Consider the following 24,728-nt stretch of genomic DNA (forward strand, 5'->3'; position numbering starts at 1 on the left):
AAATAGCTTAGCAACAATAATCAACCCAAAAGGGAATTCTCCTCCAAATTCTTTCCTGCATTTTTTTTACTAAAAAATGAATTGAAAGAAAATAGATAAGAAGAAAATAAAAAAAAGGTAGTTTAGAAGCCACAAAATCAATCTTTAACCTTTTTGCCAACATTAGGGCTCCAATCCCTGAGTTGAGATTTTAGACATATGGCCTCCATTCCCTAGTCGCCTTTTGCCAACATTAGGGCTCCAATCCCTGAGTTGAGATTTTAGAAGGGCCTCCATTCCCTAGTTGCCTTTTGTCAACATTAGGGCTCCAATCCCTGAGTTGAGATTTTTAGACATAGGGCCTTCATTCCCTAGTCGCCTTTTGCCAACTTTAAGGCTCCAATCCCTAGTTGAGATTTTAGACATAGGGTCTCCATTCCCTAGTCGCCTTTCTTTTCCAACATTAGGGCTCCAATCCCTGAGTTGAGATTTTTAGACATAGGGCCTCCATTCCCTAGTCGCCTTTTGCCAACATTAGGGCTCCAATCCCTGAGTTGAGATTTTAGACATAGGACCTTCGTTCCCTAGTCGCATTTTGCCAATATTAGGGCTCCAATCGAATTTTGCCAACATTAGGGCTTCAATCCCTGAGTTGAAATTTTAGACATAGGGCCTTCGTTCCCTAGTCGCATTTTCCCAACATTAGGGCTCCAATCCCTGAGTTGAGATTTTTAGGCATAGGGCCTCCATTCCCTAGTCGCCTTTACCAATATTAGGGCTCCAATTCCTAAGTTGAGATTTTTAGACATAGGGCCTCCATCCCCTAGTCACATTTGCCAATATTAGGGCTCCAATCCCTGAGTTGAGATTTTAGACATAGGGCCTCCATTCCCTAGTCGCCTTTTACCAACATTAGGGCTCCAATCCCTGAGTTGAACCTTTTTAGACATAGGGCCTCCATTCCCTAGTCACATTTCGCCAACATTAGGGCTCCAATCCCTGAGTTGAGCGATTTTCCTTTAGACGACATCAGGGCTCCAATCCCTGAGTTGAGCGATTTTCCTTAGCCGACATTAGGGCTCCAATCCCTGAGTTGAGCGATTTTCCTTAGCCGACATTAGGGCTCCAATCCCTGAGTTGAGCGATTTTCCTTAGCCGACATTAGGACTTCAATCCCTGAGTTGAGCGTTTCCTTTACCCGACATTAGGGCTCCAATCCCTGAGTTGAGCGTTCCCTTAGCCGACATTAGGGCTCCAATCCTTGAGTTGAGTGTTTCCTTTACCCGAAATTAGGGCTCCAATCCCTGAGTTGAGCGTTTCCTTTACCCGACATTAGGGCTCCAATCCCTGAGTTGAGCATTTCCTTAGCCGACATTAGGGCTCCAATCCCTGAGTTGAGCATTTCCTTTAGCCAACATTAGGGCTCCAATCCCTGAGTTGAGCGATTTGCCTTTTGCAAACATTAGGTCTCCAATCAATGAGTTGCGCCTTTTAGACTTGGGGTTTCCAATCCCCTCATCAATTCCGCAGATTTTTTATGGCAAATAACTCACGAAATTTTCCTAGTGAAACTGGGGCAGAAAAATTTCGTTCGTTTGTTTGTTTTGTTGTCTGAGCAGGTCTTACCTCGAGGCACAGGGATCGAGATGACCGATGGAATGAGCCTCCATCCAGAATAAGGAAAAGAATAAAAGAACAAAAAAGAAGATGAGCTCCAATACCAGAGCAAACAAAGTTGCGGATAGCTCGAAATCTGATTGAAGTCATGAGCTCCGCCAATCCCGTTTCGCTCAATGCTTGCAAAAATGAACAAGCGCCCGCCACTTGCGAGCATCAAGATTCAGATCAAAGTCTACAAGCAAGATCAGCTAAGACTCAAGATCAAGTTAAGAAAGAATTATGGATAGGGATCTTGTACCTCATAGTTGATAGGCATAGCTAGCTTAGCTTCGATTTTCCCTTTTGGTGTAATAAGGAGGTCGGTAAAGCAGCAGTAACAGCATGCAGCAGCAGTAACAACAAAATTGCAGTCCCATGGTAGTCCCAGCTACCAAAACTTCCCGAACTACATTGACCTGATTCCTGTTCAGCCCAGGATATGTAGGAAACCTTTGAAGCAAAGGTTCGGTCGAATATTTCAAAAAATGCTTCACACGGAGTACTCGAACGGGCAAAAAATTGCTCGTATTCGCTCACTTTATCTTTGCACGAAAACCCTGCATTGTCTTCGAACAAAGAGGGGCAGCTGTGAGCACGTGATTTTTGCTCTCACGACAATTACTCCTAAAGAAATCAAAAAATAAAACAAATTGTCTTTGTGTATAATTTTTAGAATCTGCGTGACATTTCGGATAGTTATTTGTAGTTTTTGTCTGTGATTGTTTATTTTTAATTAAAAATACAAAAAATATGTTGCATGAATTTAGGATTTTATTCTGCTATTAGGAATTAATTAAATCATATTTGGAATGAAAATCACAAAAAAATAATAATATTATTTTGGTAATTTTGTCATTTTTATTGTTTAATGGTGTGATTTTGCTTAATTAATATTGTGTGTTAATTATTGTTAAGAATCAATTTTTGTCTGTGTAGTATAATTGTTGTTTTATAATTTATTTTTAGGATTTTTGGTAAATTCGGAATTAAACTAGGAATAAAAAAGGAAAAGAACAAAAAAATAGAAAAGAAAATTGGACTGGGCCATTTCATTTTTTTGGCCAAAATCAGGCCCAAACGAGACCTATACCCGGTCCAAACCTTCAGCTCTCAAAGACGCATCAGACAACGTCGTTTCGAGACCAGCGAATCTCGACCGTTCATCCATCCTCATCCAACGGTCGAAGACCTCACCCCATAACCCGACCTGTTTTCCCTGGATCGACCTAGTCCCCCACTAAGAGCAAAACGACCCTGTTTTATATAAGTGAAGTGATCCAAACCGTTGATCTCATCAGATCTAACGGCTTGGATTCACTCACCCATCACATATATATATTTTCAAACACACCCCACACCCCCCTAAGCTACCCCCTCTCTTCGTCTCTCTCAACAAACCAGAGGACCCCAAGAACCCTAGCCAGCCGCCACCCCTCCCCTTCGCCTGAAACCCGGCGGAGGCAACGCCGGTGACCACCAAAACGACACCCCTGAGCCATCTCCCCATCCACAACACGAATCCATGAACCATTTGCCTCGAATCACCCCACATCTTCTCGAATCTTCAATCGAAGTTTCGAGCTGACCATGAAACCACCCCAATCCACCCCTAATTAACACCACACCACCACTAGGCTTCCCTCATCCCTAAACCATCAACAGATTCCCTCGAATCTCGTTAGATCTCCTCGAATCTTCGATCAAAGATCTCCCCTCCAAGCCCTAGCCTGTCTCCTTGACCCCAGACTAACACCCAATAATCCCCTTTACCTCCTCGTCCTTAATCCCTAACCAAATTGGCTCGAACATGAGTAAAAACCGTCGAATGACGGATCTAGGGTTTCAACGGTTCAAGACGTGTCAAAGCTTCAGGGTCGATTGGTTTCTATTCAGTATTGTAGGCCTATTTCTCATGAAATAGACGTATAATACTGACTAGGACTCAAGTTCGAAAGGGCATACTGTTGAAATCCGAGAAAAGAACAGTAAGTTCTTCTTAATTTCTTTTGTTTCCTTCTATAGTTTTGTTTGTCTGTTTTAAATTGTATCTTTATTTTGATTTGTTTCTTGTCATTTGTTCAGTACTTCTCTCCTTCTCATCAGACCGTTTATTGGGTCCAAGTTCTCTAATTGTTGGTTATATGCTGTAAACTGTTTGGTCAATTTATTGATTAGTTCGTTATGTGTGAGTTAGTTTAACCTGATAGTAGTTTTAATCCTGGCCTTGATTTTCATAGTCCATTTCAGCAGGTTTCTTTGTTGTTTTGTTTAAATAATGTATGTTAGACTTTCTAGCATTGGTTCAGGTTTGTCCCATATATGTGATGTGTGGCTCTTTGTTCTTTGATATTCATCAATCTTCGTTAAGTTCAGTATATCGCAGGATTTCCTTCACTCTATTTAGCTTAATTTGGAATTATGAATTAATCATTCCCATAATGTGCCACTGGTGATTTGAAGTTTGACCTGGATAGTTCAATAGGTTTGTGTTCTGATTCATGGTAATGTTGTTATTGGGTCTTCTGTTAAGTATCAATGAATTTTGATTTCAGCTTTAGCTTCAGCTTCAATGTTCTGCTAAGCTCCTTTGTTTGTTGATGTGATTTTGGTTTGAAGTTTAGTCCAGATTTTAGGAAGTTGAATTGATTATAGCTGCAGTTTTAATGTATATTTCAGAGTTTAGTTTGGGATTTGAAAACCTTAAAAAAAAGGGTTTAGAGTGAGTGGACTGCCAGTTTGAGTATGTAGTGAATCATTAAATTAATGACTAATTTAATCAAAAGAGGGAATCTTAGTGCAAATACATCCTGACTGACATCTTTAAAGGTGGGAAGTCAGATGTAGGATGACTTAAAATAGAAAAAGCTGAGAATGCACATGGAAATAGGTAGTGAAACTTGTTGTACAGTAGGATAGACATTACTTTTTTGAACTTCAGGAGATTTTTAAATAAGAAAACCCATGCCTAGACAACAAAAGGTGGAAATGACAGATTAGGAAATATTCTTTAAGTCTGGGCAGCCTGTTTATTTTGAAGAAGGAGGGCTATAAAATCAAACGAGAGGAAGAAGGGGAGGGGGACTGGAAAAATTGAAAAGGGAAAAAGTTCAGATTGAGAGAAATTTTTCAGGGGTCAAAAACACAAAGAATATTAGTGATTTTTAATCAGTCTGTGCGAGTTTGAGTTTGAAGTTTGGTCTTTGAAGTCAAATTCAGGAATCAAACTCAAAAGGGTTTATTCTTAGACATCTAAGAGTTCACTTTCAGTTTTTTTTTGGGTCAGTGTATGAGAGGTTGCTACTTGTTTTCAATTGGGGTCCATTGGTTGATGTTCAGTTGAGTTTGGGTTTATTTGAGTAGTGTTGTTCGATTTTCAAAACACTCCTAGTTTCTATATATGTTTCTGGGTTCAAGCTTGACATAGTTTGGGGCTGTTGAGTTCAAATTGTTGCTGTTAATCTTCCCTGCCTCGACTGACTCTTTTTCTTCATTGTAATCTCGAACCCAGGTACACTTTTGTCTCCAGTTGAATGTGGAATCTTGTTTCAAGTGTATAAATGATCCAGAAAGTTAATGACAAGGAACTTTTGTTAATCTGAATCTATTGAGAATTGTTGTAGTTTTAATATTCCAATTAGATTACTTATGTTGTCAAGAACTATATTGAACTACTAGACTGATTTTGGTTGTTTTTGGCTGATTTTGGGTTAAGTTAACGATTAGCTTGATTTAGTTCACATTGATAGTGTAATGCATGATTTTAGTAGGCTCCTGGGTGTATTCGAATGAACTGTATGAGACTATATTTGGACAAAAAAAATGGATTTCGAGTTAGCTAGATCATGTGAATTATTGGATTGTTAAGTATTAGATCCTCTTTTGTAGTTCGTCATTAAACGATTGCATGTTTAATAATAAATCAGCAGGCAGTTAGAACAGCGTGAAGTAATTGATTATGTTATCATACGTCAAGCCCAAGTTAAGTATTAGACTAGTAAGTTTAGTTCGAGCTAGTATCAAACTAGTTAGCCTGTGCTGAGTAATCAATCTCCAGTAGGAATAAATAAATACACATCATTATTCCATGCGTTCAATTATCAAGTGCATATTGCAATAGCGTGAAATAACTGAGCATGCCGTCATTTTTTTTAAAATTTGAAATCTGTTTGGTAAGAATCAAGGATCAGTAGCTAATTAAAAGTCTTGAAGTGGGCCTATTAAATACCTTTCTAGTTTGGGCAAATTTTAAGGCCCGTGCTCGAACAGTCTTCGTTAATGGACCGTTGTTTCAATTCATATTCTTCGGGCTTACTTTTGAGCCCAATGACACGTTTATTTTAAAACTATTGCTTGGCTCGTATTAGACCTGAAACATTTTAATTAGGATATTTTCTTTTTAGAGACAAAACAAAAAAAATAAATAAATCATAGTTTGCTTTTAGGCTTGCCCTTTTAAAAATAAAATGAGTCGAGTCTCGCCCAATAAAACGTACAAACTGCGGGGGCCCTCATAAATGTATATATTAAAAATACTTAGAATACGGGATGAGCCGTCTAGCGAACTTCACGGCTTTCCCCAAAGATAATAACGCATTAGACTCTTTAGGCGCGATTTTAATTAAATTACATTCTTAAATTCGGGTGCGCATTTATGTGACCCAAATCCAAATCTCAACGGAGTCGGAATGTATTAACAACCACGGGTGCATTGATTGCGACGTGGTTCGAGATGCATTTTCACGACATTGCAATTCTATTAAAAATAATAATAAAAGCGGTTTAAACTTAATAAAAGCACACAAGTTATAACATGTATTAAAATCAGATATTTAGCCATTATAACAATTTAAGCGACCGTGCTAGAACCACGGGATCCGTGGGTGCCTAACACCTTCCCCGGGTCAACAGAATTCCTTATTTAGAATTTCTGGTTCGCAGACTTCATTTGGAAAGTCGAAAATTTTCTCGATTTGGGATTCAAGATAAACCGGTGACTTGGGATACCAAAAGTCAAACCTTTCCCAAGTGGTGACTCTGAAACAAATAAATAATCCCATTTTCGAATAATGTCACTAAAAATAGAAAAACTCCCTCACGCATTTATCCTTCGGGGTAGGTGCGCAAAAAAGAGGTGTGACACTCACAAGAACAACAACATCCGCAATATAGTCATTAAAAAGGTCTTATTTAGGGGAAACTTATTCTCTCAATAAGTTTTTGTTTTAATATTAGTAGATTTATGTAGGTCACTTGATCAAATCATATTAATATATTTAGTATAATTTTTTATTGTCTAATTTATTATCTATTTAGCTTTGTATTATTAGCTTGCGCATGCATCATGTTATTTCGATCCATGTTATATGAAACTATTATTTTCTTATACTTATAAAAAGCATCACTATTTGGAGAATTATTTTCTTAAATCCCTACGGCCAAACGACCCTAGGCTTGTATAAGCAGGGGCCAAGGGGCGCTGAAGGTGACTGACTGGTGGAAAGGTGAAGGGTCACGATCTTCTCGCTAAATACAATGTGTACGGCCCGATTTCCTTTACAAATGACACTGACGTAGTAGTATATTACACCCCACCCCACCCGCCCCACGCCCCACTCTGCTACACTAGTGCTAGTACTAGTAGTATAATAACAGTTGGATAAACTCCAAGAATTGTTCTCGAAACCCTCATTTTCTTCAGAAGCACAAACTCAATACCAGTGAGGTGAGGTGAGCTGCTTCATAAATCTTTAAAGACTCTGTATTTCTTTGTGGAATATTAATTGGTTCATGTTCCTTTTGTTTTCTCAATTTGATTCAATATTAATTGTTGAGGAAAAACAAAGGAAGATCTATGGATTTGAGGATCAGAACATGCTAGACTGTGAAATGAATAACAAATACTGTTAAGTGAATAACAGCTTGACTTTTGACGGCGCCTATTGGATTTCTTTTCTGATCACTTTTAATCTCCTTCTTCTTCTGAGGACAGTGATCTTTTTTTTTAATGGTACATGCTATCTTTCTTTTACAAATCTAGAGAAACGTCTTTGACAATGATATCTTTAGATAAGATAAAACTGGTTCTACTTTTTTCACTTCTGTTTTTGGTTAGATATGAAATGTTTTGGTTATGGTGGTATGGACTTGATTGAGTGAGTGCTTTTACCATTACAAAATAGAGTACGTCTACACGAATGACTCTAGATAAAGGAAATTTCTAAAATCTTTCTTCTTTTTTGTTCAATATTTCCCAGATTTGGTGGATCTTTTGCACAGTGCTTCAATTTAAAAAAAATGTTGTTAAAACCTATTGTTTGCACTATAATATATAAGATTCTATTGGATCAATTTAATATTCTAGAGCGTACAAGTCAATAAAGCTAGACAGTGTTGTTATATTGCATATCTGAAATTATGATGATGTTGTTGTTGTTGTCCTAATATAATAGGCAAAATGCAAGGAGGATTCAAACAAATCATTTCTCATGGAAGTTTCCTCAAGAGCGCTGTTCTACGACATGTCCGATTGGTGAATCCAGTAGCGACGCCAATTATATTTGCACGTCATGAAACAACTTCAGCTGCTCGTATAGAAGAACATGGTTTTGAAAGCACCAAAATAGCTGACATTTTGAAAGGCAAGGGTAAAGGTGCTGATGGCTCCTGGCTCTGGTGCACTACTGATGACTCTGTTTATGATGCTGTGAAATCGGTCAGTAAATCATCTGTACATTGCCCTTGCATCTAACCATTTACACAGTTAATGTTGCATTTTTATGTATTTATGTGCAACCAAACCATATTGCTAAGAACAATGTGTAATTCTTATCCACTTATGAGCCAGATGCTCACTGGTGCATTATCGCTTGTGTAGTGACAACTTAAAACTGATTCTTTTTGGCTATACAGATGACACAACACAATGTGGGAGCGTTGGTGGTTGTGAAACCTGGGGAAAATAAGTCAATTGCCGGGATTATTACGGAAAGAGGTAAACAATTTTCTCAAAATACCTCTATGCTGCTTCCTTAATTTCCTGCACCAGTATTGGATTTTGAACTTGTTCGACAATCATGTCTGCAAATTTAGCTTATCATAGTTGTCTTTAAAGATAAATGCTGCAAGAAATGTTGTATCCTCTGGACAATTTCAAATATATTGGGGTCTTTCTATGACTGGCAATGTGACCGTTCTCGCAAAATTCACCTTGTCTCTAAGATTATCGGGATGTCAGCAGCGACCTTTTTTTATTATTGTAATAAATCATCTGAGGATTATTGTTTGATCTATGTGAATGTAAGCTAGAAAAGTTACTGGGGTACACGTGCAATTTAAGAATCTCTATGTGACCATGTGAACGGAAGCTATAAAAAATAATCATCAGAGGATTATTGCATGAATGTAGAATTGGGGAAGGTTACTGATATTCGGTGACTTATAAATTCCTCGTCATTGTCTGTTTCTTTCATTTTCTAGTTCTGTTCACTTCAGGAACTGTATATACGAATAATGCAAAAGTAAGCTACAGGCATGGAAGCTTTTAAGTTGCATTTTTTGCTGTCTGGTATTTTCAAGTTGGACTTACTAGTTGTAAATACATAAAGTTGCACGCAGTTAGACACACGAAGCACTTCCATGATTGTTCTGATTACTCGTCTCCTCAACACCATCCCCTTCTCATTAATTTTCTCGAACCAGATTATCTGCGGAAAATCATAGTACAAGGAAGATCATCCAAATCAACAAAGGTTGGCGACATCATGACGGAGGAGGTAACTCTTAGAAGCCCCTTCTCATCAGAAAAAAGGAAAAAAGAAAAAATGCTGAAGCATATAAAATTTGCTCCCAGCCAAGCACTTGTATATTCAATGCATTATTAACGCATAACATGACCAACCTTTGTCCATGTGGGTTTGCAGAACAAGCTCATCACTGTCACACCAGAGACCAAAGTTCTGAAAGCAATGCAACTGATGACAGGTGCTATTTTCTGCAACTTTTCCCAAAGCTCCTTCCCATTCTTAAATCTATTTCATTCAAGTTGAGCAGATAGGTTTACATATTTTCAATATCACTTTTCAGATAACCGTATCAGGCACATTCCAGTCATTGATCAGACAGGTATGATAGGGATGGTGTCCATTGGAGATGTTGTCCGTGCTGTCGTGAGTGAGCACAGGGAAGAGCTGAACCGGTTGAATGCCTTCATACAAGGAGGTTACTAGATGATGACGACAGATAAATGGATGGTGACTGAAAGGGTTATGTTTGCAGTTTAAAGATGTCTTGAGTTGAGAACCCTTAATCTTGTAAATGTTGACTTCCTTACATCTTCTCTGGCATGACGTTCGCCTATGGATGTGGGCTACCAATTTGGGATCAATAAGATACAATCTGCACTAGCTTTCTTTTTTCCATTGTGGTTGCATGTAATTTGCACTTGTTTAAAGATGCCAGTTTCTTCAACCAAAACTTGAAGGTTGATCTCTTTCAAGGGATTAAGATTGACATACTGCTCTGAGCATATTGTCCTTCCTTTGTTTTTCAAAGATAAAATTATTTTCCATAATGGGGATTGATATCTTTAATGTTCAAAATTGTTCCTTAAGCTTTTAAATCATTGTAAGATTTTGGGAATGAACCTCCCATGATTATGGGTCAATTCTCTAACCAGGTTCAAGGCTTTCTATCTCGTTTAAAGGATTAAACTTGTCATATTCCCATGAGCATTTATTCGTAGCTTTAATGTTCTTAGAAAGATTAAAATACCAACAGTCCTGCTTAAATGAATGCAAGACATAGTGGGCGTTTGGACATAAGAAATGTAAAATTCTAAAAAAAAGTGAAAAAGATTTTCTACGTGAAAATGATATTTGAAAATTAGAGTTGTGTTTGGACATGAATATAATTTTGGGTTATTTTTGAAGTTTTGTGAATGATATGAGTGAAAATTTTGAAAAACAGCTTTTTTGAGTTTTTCAAATTTTCAAAAAAATTCAAATTTATTTTCAAGTTAAAATCGAAAATTTTATGGTCAAACATTGATTTCGAAAAAAAGTAAAATTTTTTATGTCCAAACGGGCTCTATTAGTATTGTGCATAATTTTTTGTAAACTTAACTATAGTTAAGTGATACTCCCTCCGGTTCATAATAAGTGACCAATTTACTTTTTCATTTTGGTTCAAAATAAGTGTCCAGTTATGTAATCAAGAAAGAATTTAATTTGTTTTTACAAAATAACCCTTATGTACATATTCCTAAAAAAAATTCTTACTCCTCACATTAAATGTCTAATTAGGGGTAGTTTAGTCATAGTAGGTATTTTTGTATAGAATTTAATATTTTTTTAAAGGGCGTGTTAAAAACAAATTGGTTACTTATTGTGAACCGGAGGGAGTATATATTCGTTTGTCTACGATTTAAGTGATAAATATGGATATAAGTCACATGGCTATGCACGTATTGGTGTACATGAATATACTAATTTTACGTTTCCTTTTTGTGTATTTAGTAGATTAGAGACAGTATTATATTAATATCTGTGAAATACTTAGGCAACATGCACCAGTGGTCTAGTGGTAGAGTAGTACCCTGCCACGGTACAGACCCGGGTTTTCCCGGCTGGTGCATCTGAGTGCTATGGTGAAAATGTGCGCCAATGGTGGAAACTTTGGGTCTTCACCGTGTCTGATTGTAGACGACAACAGTGCATCCTGAGCCTCTTTTTCTTTTCCCCCGAGTCTCTTTCGAAGTACACAATTTTATTTTTATTCAAGAAAAACTTGGATATTTCTTTTTAAAGATGTGATGCTTTGTTCAAATAACCTAGTTGACGTCTTGAGGAGTACTCGTAAAAGCAAAACCCAACATTTAAATTTTACTGAATATAATTTTTTTTTATGTCCTAAGTTTAAGAGTTATTTGCCTAAATCAACATGAATTAATAAGGCTTGACTAGGTAATTATGTCCAAATGCATGGATCAAATATCTTTCTTTGATCATGCCATCTTGGTAGGCTCCAGTATATGAGCACATTTTCCTCTCCCAGTTTCTATTTGGATGCTTCTTCGTTCTATGTTTTTAACTTTACTAATATGTTAAGCAAAATTTGTGTCAAGTCAATAAAGTTATAAGAGAAATAAATATGACTTTTCAAGACAAGAAGTTCAAACATTTCTCCACAAGTTTAAAATTTATCACATTTAATCTTTAATTTATCTGTTCATGAATCGAAAACCGTGCTTTCAAAGTGTTTATGACGAAAGAATTTCAAGTCCAGAGTTAGTGTTTCAACAAACTGATTTGTGCTAGACAAGTATTATATCCAAATTATTGTTGGTAAAACCTAAAATTGTTTATGACTGATAATACAAAGAAAGACCCCGAGAGAAGAGATGATATAGAAACACAGAAACATTCTTGAGTTGCAATCATTTTGTTGCTTTAAAACAAACATAACAAACCGTACTCCATTTAGTTTTGCTGTTCGTGCTTATATTAACTCACTCTGTAATAAGTAATATATTTACTTGCTAATGAAAAAACAAGGTGAAGATGCACTCCCAAAATGCATTTAGCTTACTTTGGAAATACCAGTGGTAGCTGACTGATAAGAAACATAAACAAGATTAAATTAACAATCTCTGAATTTCTACAACAAAGGAATATAACGCCAGATTGCATTTTGTTCAGCATGAATCACAAGTTCAAATTAACGCTCAAACTTAACCTGAAGAGCATGCAGCTCTCAAAGAGGCACATTCAGTTAACACTAGAGAAATATCAGAGATTAAACATAAGCTTCACCAAATATACGACATTGTTTAGCCTGTGAAAAGTGAACAAATTCACCTGGGATTCGTGGTTTTCTGTTTGGCCTTCTCTATAAGAGGTCTCAACTGCTTCTTTTCAGCTAGGATTTTCAAAAAGTTGAAGAGAAAGGGTATGTAGTTGTGCTTCCGACGGATATTTTCAGTTTTCCATTTCTTCAACTTCTCCTCCTCCCTCAATATTTTATCACTAACGGCTTCTATCCCAGAATTTACTTCTGATAAGGATTTATTGAGTGACTCCACTTGGCTGCTATCCACCATTCTCTCCGACTGTGATGCAGTCAGCTGCTGCAGAATACGCTCTCTCCTCTTCTGAAGCTCCTTCAGCTCAGTGGTATACATCTCTTTCCTATTCTTTACTACAGCCATCAGATTGAATCTTATTTCACTTTGGGAATACCTCTCAATACGTTCCTGAATAACCGGCTGCACCATGCGCAACCACTCGATATCACCTTGCCCACCAGGGCATGGCCCAAGACTGATTGGTCCCTCCTTCAATCCATCGAGCTCATACAACACACCATCCACAGGTATATAGCTGATAAAATGGTATACATCATCATCTTTTGCAGCAGCCTTCTGTTCTTCAGGCACAAATGGCTCAGGTCTTGCAAAACTATTATGGGCTGTGCGAATTGCTTCACTGTTGTTGATAGCTAAGCCTTTAAGCTCTGCTGGGAAATTCTTAGTGAATTCTTTTAGTGCTGATAGTTCTGGGCCTATATCAACATCTGGACTGTTCAGGAGAATTGACAGGATTGCTTGGGTAGCACAGGCATTGTTTATCACCTGTTTCACGTCATCAAAAGAGTTACTAGTCATAGTGCTAAGCAACTTCCGTTAGTTTAACCACACATATCATGTAAAGCCATTTAACCTGACTAGCAAAGAATAAGTTTGGGTTTGGATCCTTGATCACAAGGCGATCATCTTTTTCACCCGGACGCCATTTGAAAAGGAATACCAAGCCATACACAGGCCTGTGAAAAATCATAAGATTAAGTGTTATTTCCTTTTTGAAAGAATTGGGGAAACACAAGCTTGAAGCTTCTGAGAATAAACTGTTTGCAGAATCATACAATTAATGTTAACATGGCAGAATTAGTTTACCTAAGACTGTTGAGCTCATCAAGATCCAAAGAATACAACTCCTCAACCTGTTTCAACATGAAATAGCACGACAAGAGAAAAAATTAATCACCCAAAACGAAGTGGCTATCTGACCATTTTAACACCCCACCCTTCCCAATCCCCAGCTTTTCATTTGCTTTATCTCAAGAAAAGCACATCAATCATACTTATCAGCTTCTATTGTAAGAGCAGAAAGCCCCCTTCATATAGAACTGAGATAACCACAAATATGTTGAAAGAATCACAAAAAGATGGGGAATGATGGACAATTTAGCCAAAGCTCCTCCAATCATGGCCAATTCTTGGTTTTTACCTCTTCACATTCAACATACAACAGAATTACAAGTTGCGCAGAGATGATTAAGTACCAACATTATTCTTCCATAATTTGCAGATTTTAGCTTCACACCTGCTATGGCATGAAATGAACGAATCCTATCTAATTTCCAGTAATTACATAACATCATTTATTAAAATAGCAAACTGCTGTTGCCAGGAAGCCTGACAGGCAGTATGATCTGCATTTAATCCCCTGGAGATGGTTAGGAGGGGGAGAATAGTTTGCTGATGTTGCAATTTGGGATGTTTTTCAGTAACTTTATTGTACCATCTTGGTACCTTATTAATAAAAAATTTACCTTATAAAAAAAAGTGATTATGACTGAAGGGTTACTCAATCGGATAGGGATAGTTGTTCTTTTTTGCTCCATCGCACTCCGGGAACCTCGGACCACACTTTAATTCAATGTATGGTCATGCTGAACTATTTATATTTTATATACATGTATCATCAATAAAATGCATTGGAACTTTAGATTAAACCATAACTAGGCCAGTTACTTCCCATTGCTTTCTTTAGCGCTCCTCATGTGTGGCACTCCTCGCTCATGGAGTGGCATATGAAGATTCCTTTAAGCATCACGTGTGACTTCTGTAGATTAGTTTTAAAGCTAAAAGTGATAGTAATACAAGATAGGACAGTGGAGAGGTATGATAAAACCACTATGGAGGGGGAAAACGTCAATCTCTACCTTTTTATATATTTCCTTTTCTAGCTTAAATGTTTTTTTTCCTTCTTTTAAGTTCTAGCATAAAGGTATTCACCACCGACCAAAGAAAACGATTGCTCGAAATTCCTAAGCTTAACAGATATACAAGCCAACCACTTGCCTCACAACAAAATGTGATAATAGCAAAGATAAAGATTCCATTGAGTCTGCGTATGCCTTCGTGGGCAGAGTTACTCGGTGCTTGTACTAGTCGGAGATAGCAAGTACTCGAGGTGCACGTAAGTTGGCCCGGACACCACCGTCATTAAAAACAGACTCCATTGAGTCGCATTACATGCATCTCGGTATGTAACGAGTAAATATAGATTTCAAGTCCATAATCGCATGTATATAAAAAAAATATCTGCAAAAGTGATGTATGATCATCAAATTTATAGGAAAAAAGAAAAGAAAGGAAATCTCCACAAAACATGTTCTCATTGCATAGCCACACTTGAAATGTTCCAAACTAAAAGAGAGATTAAAACACCTATAAATAAAGAAAACAAATCATAACTGAAAAGAGAGTGAAATTTTTTAGAGTAAACCGAAAAATACCTGCACACCTTTTACTTGCATCTGTTGTATGAGTTCAGTAAAAACCCCTGTAGGCAAGCAACATCAGTACCTTTCATTCAAAGGTTGTACCAAGTGAAATGCATCAGGGAGCTCATACTACCAGCATTAAAATCACAGATACTACCAGCATTAAAACCACAGTGGCTAAAATTATGAAGAAGAATAAAGATGAAGAAGGATGTTACATTGGATTGTTTCCACTCCTATTGGAAAGCACAGGTAACTGTACCTCACCCCAAAACAGCAAAACCCACACCCAAAAATCCTTTTGCTTATTTTTTTCTGTGGATAATGATGGTGTCAAGGATAGCACAAGTACCGAGTAACTCTGCTTACCAAGGCCTAAGCAGATAGGAAGCAATTATCTAGTGTTTTTAAATCTCTGTTGTGACTTGAATCTCCAACATTTGCACACACTTCACTAACTAGTAGGACACATCCTTGGGTGCAACACACTAGGTCTGGCAAAACTGGCTCAAGCTCATTCAATCCACCCAGTATTTAATGGGTCGGGCATGACAGATTTCCTGATGGGCTATTCGGGGCTGCACCCATTTTAACCCATAAAAAAACATAGCACAACACAACCCGTGAAATGGCCCAAATCTAATCCGTGTCAAACTATACTTGTCCATGTACGACGTAGCTGTAGCTTTTATAGGATATGTGCAATTTTTCAAGCACTACTTTGAAAGTAATAGTTGTCAGTTATTGTTTTTGCTTTTTTTATACTCCTACATTTTTTTGCTTCTGGTTATGGACAGCTGGGTTTTGCAATTGTATCTTCTTCTTCTTTTTTTGCATTTCATCATCTTTTTTTTTTTTAAAAATTTCCGATTTAACTTTTTGTCCTTTTTTGGGACAATTGGTTTTGCGTATAAAATTCTTTTCTGGAAAGGATTACTAATTTTTTGTGTTGGATAATTGATCACTTCAACTAAGAAAATAATTTAAAAACTAAAAAGACAAAGATCATAGTATAAAATGTGGAGAAGAAATAGTGGGATATTAGTTTCTGCTAACTGATAACTTAATATCAAGATTAAATAAATGTGAAAGTTACAACAATAAAATAAAATCGATAAAGCTGATAACGAGCCTTGTTAATCAATGTATCCGTGAAAAAAAAATCAAAATAACTATTTTGCTTATTAAAAAAAGTTACAATAAAATTTATTTGTTAATGGATGTTAGATGTTGCCAAAGAACTAGTTGGCCGGGTTGGGCTATGACCCATTATTTAGCTCATCTCAACCCAAGCCCATCTAAGCCCAAGTGAACTTTGGGTAGGGTTGGGCAATGACCCATTTATCAATTCAATCCATTTTGACCCGCCCAAAATCTGCCCAAACCGCCCATTTGCCACCCCTAAACACACCCAAGAATCCTGATTAAAAAAAGAAAAGAAAAAAGATAATCATGAAAGAGTTCCCAAGCCCTTAATTGGTAATCGTCGAGAAGAATAAAGATGAAGAAGAATGTTTCCTTGCATTATTTCTACTCCTCTTATGCAGCACAGGATGGTCTTCGGAGTCACTCATGAATCTCTGTAATCCTAGCCCCCATCCCCCCAAAAAAAAAACCTCCACAAAAAAGCAAAGGAAATAAAATAATCACCAAAGAGTCCCCAAACCCTCATCTGGCTTCAATGGGTTCGACTTACTTAATCAGCATATAGTATATGCAGTAAGGCGTTAACTACTACAACTAAAGACTTATGTGTCATGTTTACATTAATTTCAATCACATCAAGATTGTTGGCAATGATGATTAGAGACACAGATGATGATTAGAGACACAGATATGTTAAACAGTTTACGAAGAAGAATGACCTCTATAGATTAATTTCTTATTCAGTCCAGGCAAGTTATCCCTTATCAAACCAAGCGACCCGTTGTAGCACTCCTAATTCTACTTAATTTTCTTCTTCAGAATTTCAAATTAGCTCACATTGTTCGCGGAAGTCAACATATACATTCACAAGCAAGACCACCAGTTAAACCATGCTATAAGAACGTAAAGTTGAAAAGTTAGACATCACGGAAATCATGTTTTTAAGTAGGTGTCCTTCAACAAAGGGTGATACACGCCATCAATTAAGTAGTATGATGCCATCCCAATGTGCCAAATATGCTACAGCTTCGTCAGCTACATGCACTAGCTGACCAAAATTAGGCAAATAATTTTTTCTGACAGTATGAGATGTCGATGATGAAGCTTTTAACTACTAAATGAAGTTAACAAGTAGCCTTCTTATTAAGCCTCTCCTGATGGATATGTAGAATGGAAATACTCTTAATATGCAAACTCCATTATTTTCTAAAACTATTCATTCAAAGATTGTACACTGATCTATTTTTATCTATCATTGATATTCAATAATTAATACACAAGTCAAGGAGATTTTAGTACATCAAAACATGCAGCACCATAATATTTTTGCTGGATATGCGCTGACATACTTTTCAGACCAACTCTTATTGTCCAAGGGTGCAAAAGGCCAATTATTAGTTTTTGAGATGAAACGAACAGTGGCAACTTTTTTGGACAAATAAGCGAAAAGCTGGACCGTACGATGCAACAAAGGGAAGGATGACTTTGCCGCAATTAGTTTTCTGACCTTAAATTTGATAAGACTGCAAATATTTTACATATCTCAGCAGAATCTCCCACAGATTAAATTTTTAAAAATGATTTCAACCTTGTCACTAAATACTACATACAAAAAGAGATCAGATGATTTTTTTGGAGGCCCGTGAACAGTTGATGATCTGATTGATAATTATGATTAAAACTAATAGTAGTAGCTATTTTTGCCAGCAGCCAGGAAGGAAGGGCATCTACAGTAATCATGCGACAGCAGTGCAGCAATATAGATCTAAACCAATAAAAGATGTATTCTAAGAAGAGCGTGGAACATAAAATAAATTTAGAGAAGAGGAAAACATCTTTCTGGATAAAGCATTTGTAACTATCTAATTTTTTTTTTTGGGGGGTAAGGTATTTTACCCTTAACACATGAAGATTGAAAAACACAAAATTATGTGGGATGACATTGAAGCCAACTAGAGCTGATACCCAGTAACAAAGACTCTGCCTTATTTTCTTTTATCAACATGTCTCCTTGTTTAACTTGAAAATTGCTGCTATATATAATAATATAATAGCCTAATCATCTTCTCCTTTAACATGATAACTTGATCATCTAACCCTTCATTCTGTTCCCTTCCTTCTCTTCTTACTACTTTCCCCCTTTTGTGAATTATATGTTCGGAAATCAGTTAACAGCTAAAGACACAGGAATTACTCTTTTTTTTTACATTAAAAAAAAAAGGGACAAGAATTACTCTTTCTACTCTAAATCTCATTCCCATGACAGAAGGCGAATAAGGAACTAAGAGTTAGGACACTTACCGGGATCAGACTCGATAGTGCACCACGACATGACTGTTAATCAGCTGCTGCTAAGAGAAAGGGCATACAGAGCATCAAGGGCGGCTCTAGGGTAAGGTAAGGCAAGGGATTCACCCCGAATATTTAATGCCCTGGAAATAAGAAGCATAATAATATATAGTCCATAATTTATACTTATACTTATATTTATATAATTATTAATAAAAGATTTTAAATTTTAATAATTTTTAACATTTAGTGGAGGTAAAATTGAATGAGTTAATTGGATAAAATTTTCTCACTAAATTAAATAATATATTTACCTTCTCATCAATTTTATTTTTCTTCCTTTATGTATAGTCTTTTTTCATGGTTCTTACGATTTTACTTTCTAATTTCAACTCAAATTCTCTAAATTAACTATTCCTCTTTGTCACATTTGATTGATCCACACACCAGAAAGCAAATTCTTTTGTGTCTCATCTTTTTTAACTAAAAAATCCTCGAGACAAATGTCGCAAGGTTCAAAACACAATGGATAATGGGTTTACCCTTTACCATTTTCACTTAAGGGAATAATTCAATACCATATGATGTGCGCTTAACTCATACATCATGAAATGCGCTCTCACCATGTCATGTCCCGAACTTGGGGGGCAAGACCGGCACCCGGTGCCTTACCTATCCTTACGTACCAACTTGCAACTAAGGGATTCTGAGCATATAATTTTATACTTTAACCATGGGCCACATTGCAAGACAATTGCGAGTACTGACTAAATCTCAATATAAAGCTGGGTCGACAAGGCCTTCATAACTACTACAACTCATAAACCAACAAAATGTACATAAAAGGCCTACAAGCCCAACATACTGCATTAACTGACATGATATGTCTACAAGCCTCTACTGATGGATATACTATGATCAGAATAGGGCCCCGACCTACTCATAACATATATACATATATACAAAGATGTACGTAAAGCTCTAGACCCAGCAACTCAGAAGGGTATGGAACTTATCGATCAAGCTGAACTCGGGCAACATCTAATGAGGAGGTCTACCCATCTGTCTGTCTGAACCTGCACGTATGAAATGCAGCGCCCCCAGAAAAGGGACGTCAGTACGAAATAATGTATCGAGTATGTAAGGCAATATACTGAAAGTTGAAACTGAACTGATAATATAATAACTGAAAGCATCTGGGAGTCAAAGATAATCTGAATATATGTTTACCTGCTGATACTGACTAAACTCTCTCAATATAGTAAGTAAAATAGATGTCCGACCTTATAAGGCTCGGTATATATATATATATAACTGCTATGCCGTAGTAGGCTCGCTCATAGGCATTCGGCCATACTAGGCTCTGTATCTCGACCAACTGGGCTCGCTCATAGGCGATCGGCCACAGTAGGCTCGGTTATAACTTACCATCTGATCAGAGGTTGCCCAATAGCGGCCTGCCCATCGATTATAGCTCGATGGTAATGAAAATACTTTAATAATGTATAAATAAACTCTTTGCTCTCTTGACTGGAAGAAAGAAATACTCAATTGAATTTGAAGTCCCGATAAGGAGAATATTGTAACTTACAAAACTAGAAAAATATACGTAAATTCCGGGACATGAATTTTTATTTATGCCTCATTATCAAACTTGTGTAATTACTGGGATCATGCAAAATGAAGGAGGAGCTTAGCCTTAACATACCTGGAGTAGGGGAAAATCCATATGATATTCTTGGAAAAAGGTTGCACCGTATTCCTTTAGAATCGCAAAATCCCATTGCTAATATTTTGAATAAGTTGTTGAATCTTTCCTTTGAATTTGATCATAATATTGTGTGTGACTTTTGCTGAAGCTTTCATCCGTAAGCTTTTTCCTAAGCGTACGAAATTTTCTCTTAACTTATGCATAATCATCCTTATAGGAATTGGTTGGGATGTTATGGATATATATATATATATATATAAACCGTAAGCTTTGTAATACTTGCCATAGGAAAGCTTGATAAGATCATTCCCTTAAATATTTAAAGTCCACAATGCCAATCTTTTGTCTTTGTAGGAAGATATGTAGTGTCTTGTACTTAACCTCATAATTTGTCACCTTTCAATCAAATGCATGAGTCACTTAATGTGAAGTTGGGGCTGCCACATAATCCTTTGTAATCCCTATCCAATATATTCCCAATTAATTAGGTAATATCCCATTATCCAATAATTAACCAATTACCCATATAATTAAGAATTATCTCAACTTACTTAAAATACTACTCACTTTTAACATACCTTGTACACCTTATTATCATGGTCGTGTGGTACCTTGTATGAGACTAGTTCATAAATATCGGGTATTTTAGCTCAGGCCATAGTTTATCCCAAAATGTCAAACTTCGACGAAATTCATTTTCTTTGATTTGCTTACCTTTTCACTTTCACGAATTTACTTATCACTTGTTTGAAATAGCGTAATACTTATAATCCCAAAATAAATCTCATTCTCGAATTTACGTCAATTAATCTAGGGGTGTGCATTCGAATCGGTTTATTGATAAATCGAATCGATTATTTGTTAACGGTTTATTGATATCGATTTATCGATTTATCGATTTCGATTTCGAAATTTTCCTTATGGAGTTATCGATTTCGATTTTGTCCTCTTTGGTTATCGGTTTATCGATAAACCGATAAGATATACTAAATTTTTGTTTTTTACACTTATTCTATAATACCCTTTTCTTTACCCTAAGTCCCTAACCCTATTATTTTATCTACCATATTTAAGGAATGATCATATTTAAAGCTCAAGGGAATGAAGTTCAAATTAATGGAAAATAGAATTAGTCGTGATGATGTATTTTTTATACCGTTGAAGTGTTGTGGCATACATTTGATCCCTTACTTTAGTTTCGTTGCATGCGCTTGTTGACACAATTTTTATGTTATAAACGGTGTTCGTCTTATTTTAGCTTCTTTTTGTCCATATTAGTTAGGTGTGTTTATAGCGATATATTTTCCGTGGAATACCGCAAATTTTCTTATTGGTGTAATCGATAAGCCCCAAAAATCAATAAATCGAAATCAAAAAAATCGAAACCTTATTGAAATGATAACGATAAGCATATGTACAAATCGATAATCGATAAGTAATTATCGATAAAGGTCAAAATCGAATGCACACCCCTTAATTAATCTTACGACGAAGCTTTAACGTACGATGACGCTTTAACGTACGAAAATGCGGAATATAATATCTCATTTCCGGACTTTCATCACTTTACTTATGGCGTATGTTCACGCATGAAAATGTGGGGTGTAACATCATTCCCCCCTTTGAAACATTCGTCCTCGAATGTTGACTAGTGCACTTATCATTTTCGTAACTTATGTCTTCCGAATACTTTGTACTCTTCTTGCCATCTTGGCAACTGTTCTGTGAATAAATCCAAATGCCAGGGCATTCCCCCCTTTAGGCCTCTTTCTTACACCACGACTTGTGGTTGGAATTTGATAACTAGGGATTCTAGTCCATTTTACACTCTTTTTTACTTGAGTTTTGATTAAAAATATATACAAAATAGTCCTGTTTACCGTCAAAATGGTAATAACAATTAAATTTGTAAATGGGACTCTAAAAATACGTGATCTATTTTTATGCTAGTTGTTAGAGCAGTTGATGCTAGGTGTACGAAGATAAGAGATGAAATACGAGCTAAAATAGAACTATGATCGAACCGAGAGATCAATTATTCTGGCCTCGGACTGACCGTTGAGGGGCCTTGAGGTCGATGCCTGGGCTCGGGATCGAGCTATCGAGGGTAATCGGGAAGGGACTAACAGTTAGGATGTAACTAAAGGAGGCTCTTTATGGCCAATATCAAGCAATAGAAGAAGAACAAATATTAAAGCAATAAATGGAAGCGGTAGCCTCGAGCGAGTAAGTTAGAGAGAAAAGAGAGAGAGAGAGTTGTTATTGATCTTGTGTAGAATAGTTGGAACAACAACAACTCCTTACAAAGAGATGAGGATCCCCTTTATATAGGATAAGAATCTCGCCATAGTACAAAATACATTAATTGTAAAAGCGTGGAGATGAGACGGCTAGATGTGACGCCTTGATACAGGCCTCGGGTAGGCCGGCTTTGTCAGACTTAGCCGGATGCCTTGGGAATTCCCAATTTGACTCTAGCCTCGATCTGTATCTTCTTTAAGTCGGACCTCGATGAGCTCTGAGGGAGGGGGGAACTCGGCCACAGCTTCGCGTTCTCGGGGTGTCGAGGTGTTCTTCTGAAGTGACTCGATAGCAAGAAATTAGGCCCTCTGATTTTGCCGCATACAGATAGTCTCCGCATTTCTCAAAACAAAGCGATGGGAAACGATTTTAATACCCGACTCCTCGAGCTTCCTGTGACGATGTCATACCGATGATGCAACCTATGGCATGAGTTTTTACGATAACCAGGACATCCCCTAGACTTGTCTTTTCGACATCATTCAATGCATTGTCGATTCCCGTTCTCCAAGGCGAAAGTACCGCCGTCGATTCAATTTTTCAATAATGCAGTAATTGCATTCCCTGATCAATCTTCCAAAGGCCTTGATGACTGTGTCATTATCTCCTATAAATGGGGGCGTTCTGGGGTTATTTTTCTATCCAAGTGTCTTCATATGCTCATTCATCCCTTTTTCCTCGCCATCTTCCTCTATTATTGATCACCATGTTTGGAGTTCATGGCCTTAGGGTTGTTTGGCAGCATTCTGATAGGCTGTATCGTGGCCTTTTGCCTGAGCTCCCCTTTGTCGAGCATGATTATACCGTTCTATCGCTGTTGTTATTGTTGTTGTTGTTACATCTGTTGCCGCTGTCCCTATTGGCTCGAGACAATGATATACGGGGGGTCGCCTTTCCTCGCCTGTAAAAAGTTCTTCGGATAATATACCGCTGCTCATAAGGGGGCTCGGATTATACACCGCTGCTCACCTTCATACCTCAGCTTGACGTGACGCTTTGCCCTAGGCTGGCAGCTTGCACGACTCAATTTTCCAAGAAGTGGATTCAAAGTAGCCGTGCAAGCAAGGCCGATGCTTGCCAGGTCCGCTGTCTCTCTGAGGTTCTCTTGGCCAGAGAGGGTCCTCGACCTTTGGCGGGCTATGGCATTTTTTCATCCCTCCCTGCTTCTCGACCTATCCTTTGGGGATATCAGTGCGGAAGACCGGGATGAGGCTTCTGAGGATGCATACCCGGAGGCGTTTGTTGTAGGAGGTAGACCCTTGAGAGTAGACCAGGCTCTAGGCTTTTACCACGTGTGTGATCCCTCTGCTTTTTTGTTTCTGTGTAAGGACCCCTTGCGGGCTTTTGTAATTGTATGTAAGGACCCCTCGGGGGCATTGTAAGCCAATATTTATGAAATAAAAGGACATCTTTTTTACTTTTGCTTTTGGTATTCGCCATATTCTTGCATATTCTTGTACTTTTGCGGGGATTTTGACTGTATGCCTTTGTTGACGATTGTCGATATTCTTTCCAGCTTTTGGCTGACCGAAATGGCTTCTTTCCGAGCCTACCGTGGTCCCTCGGACCAAGTCTGAAGTGATGTGATAGACTCGGATCGTCAGGACCCTCGAACCCCACAAAGATGGCGTATTGAACCTTGGAATCTTTAAGGGTGGTCTCTGAGTGAAGGTCAACTTCAGGCACCTGGAGATTTACTTTGGATTTGATGTAGATAATCTTTTAAGGCGTTGTAGATGGGTTCCTGTGGAGAGGTTGTCCATGGCCGGTTGGTGTCCTAAGGTCGAACCCGCATGGACGGAGCTTGAAGTGCTTACTTTTCTTCTTGGGATGAGCCTTCGAGGCCGGATACCTTCTAGACTAGAGACAATGTCGCCGACCTTTCGGGGCCTAACTTCCTTTTGACGAAGATCTTTGGGGTCGGGCACCACCTCGGGATCCGTATCGAAGCCGTTGGCCTCCCGGGGCCTATCTTGGGTAGGCGAATCGTTTTTCTTCCCCACATACATATAGGGTGGATCCCTCTTCTTAGAAGATCCTATTATTTTAGATAGCTATCCTTCCGCCTTGGCATCGAGTC

General features: G+C 37.6%; 2 protein-coding genes across 3 annotated transcripts; one reads left to right on the plus strand and one right to left on the minus strand.

Annotated features, from left to right (window-relative positions):
* The first annotated feature begins 7,231 nt into the window (after window positions 1–7,231).
* On the plus strand, window positions 7,232–10,150 carry LOC104216574 (CBS domain-containing protein CBSX3, mitochondrial). Of its 2 annotated transcripts, none has more exons than XM_009766655.2 (6): window positions 7,232–7,365; window positions 8,088–8,350; window positions 8,548–8,629; window positions 9,337–9,410; window positions 9,558–9,618; window positions 9,721–10,150. In XM_009766655.2, exons 2-6 carry the CDS (start codon window positions 8,093–8,095, stop codon window positions 9,861–9,863), a joined length of 618 nt encoding a protein of 205 aa, XP_009764957.1. In that variant the 5' UTR covers window positions 7,232–7,365; window positions 8,088–8,092; the 3' UTR covers window positions 9,864–10,150. The 2 variants fall into 2 exon arrangements, with proteins under 2 accessions (XP_009764957.1, XP_009764958.1); XM_009766656.2 differs by having other exon boundaries at window positions 7,239–7,360.
* A 2,097-nt stretch (window positions 10,151–12,247) lies between these two features.
* On the minus strand, window positions 12,248–18,787 carry LOC104216575 (ubiquitin carboxyl-terminal hydrolase 2). The gene is made up of 5 exons (XM_009766657.2): window positions 18,649–18,787; window positions 15,214–15,260; window positions 13,586–13,632; window positions 13,353–13,455; window positions 12,248–13,264 (listed from the first exon to the last, which is right to left on the minus strand). Exons 1-5 carry the CDS (start codon window positions 18,677–18,679, stop codon window positions 12,488–12,490), a joined length of 1,005 nt encoding a protein of 334 aa, XP_009764959.1. The 5' UTR covers window positions 18,680–18,787; the 3' UTR covers window positions 12,248–12,487.
* Between the last annotated feature and the right edge of the window lie 5,941 nt (window positions 18,788–24,728).

This window comes from Nicotiana sylvestris, chromosome 7 (genome assembly GCF_000393655.2).
Source record: "Nicotiana sylvestris chromosome 7, ASM39365v2, whole genome shotgun sequence".
In the NCBI taxonomy this organism is placed as follows: domain Eukaryota; kingdom Viridiplantae; phylum Streptophyta; class Magnoliopsida; order Solanales; family Solanaceae; genus Nicotiana; species Nicotiana sylvestris.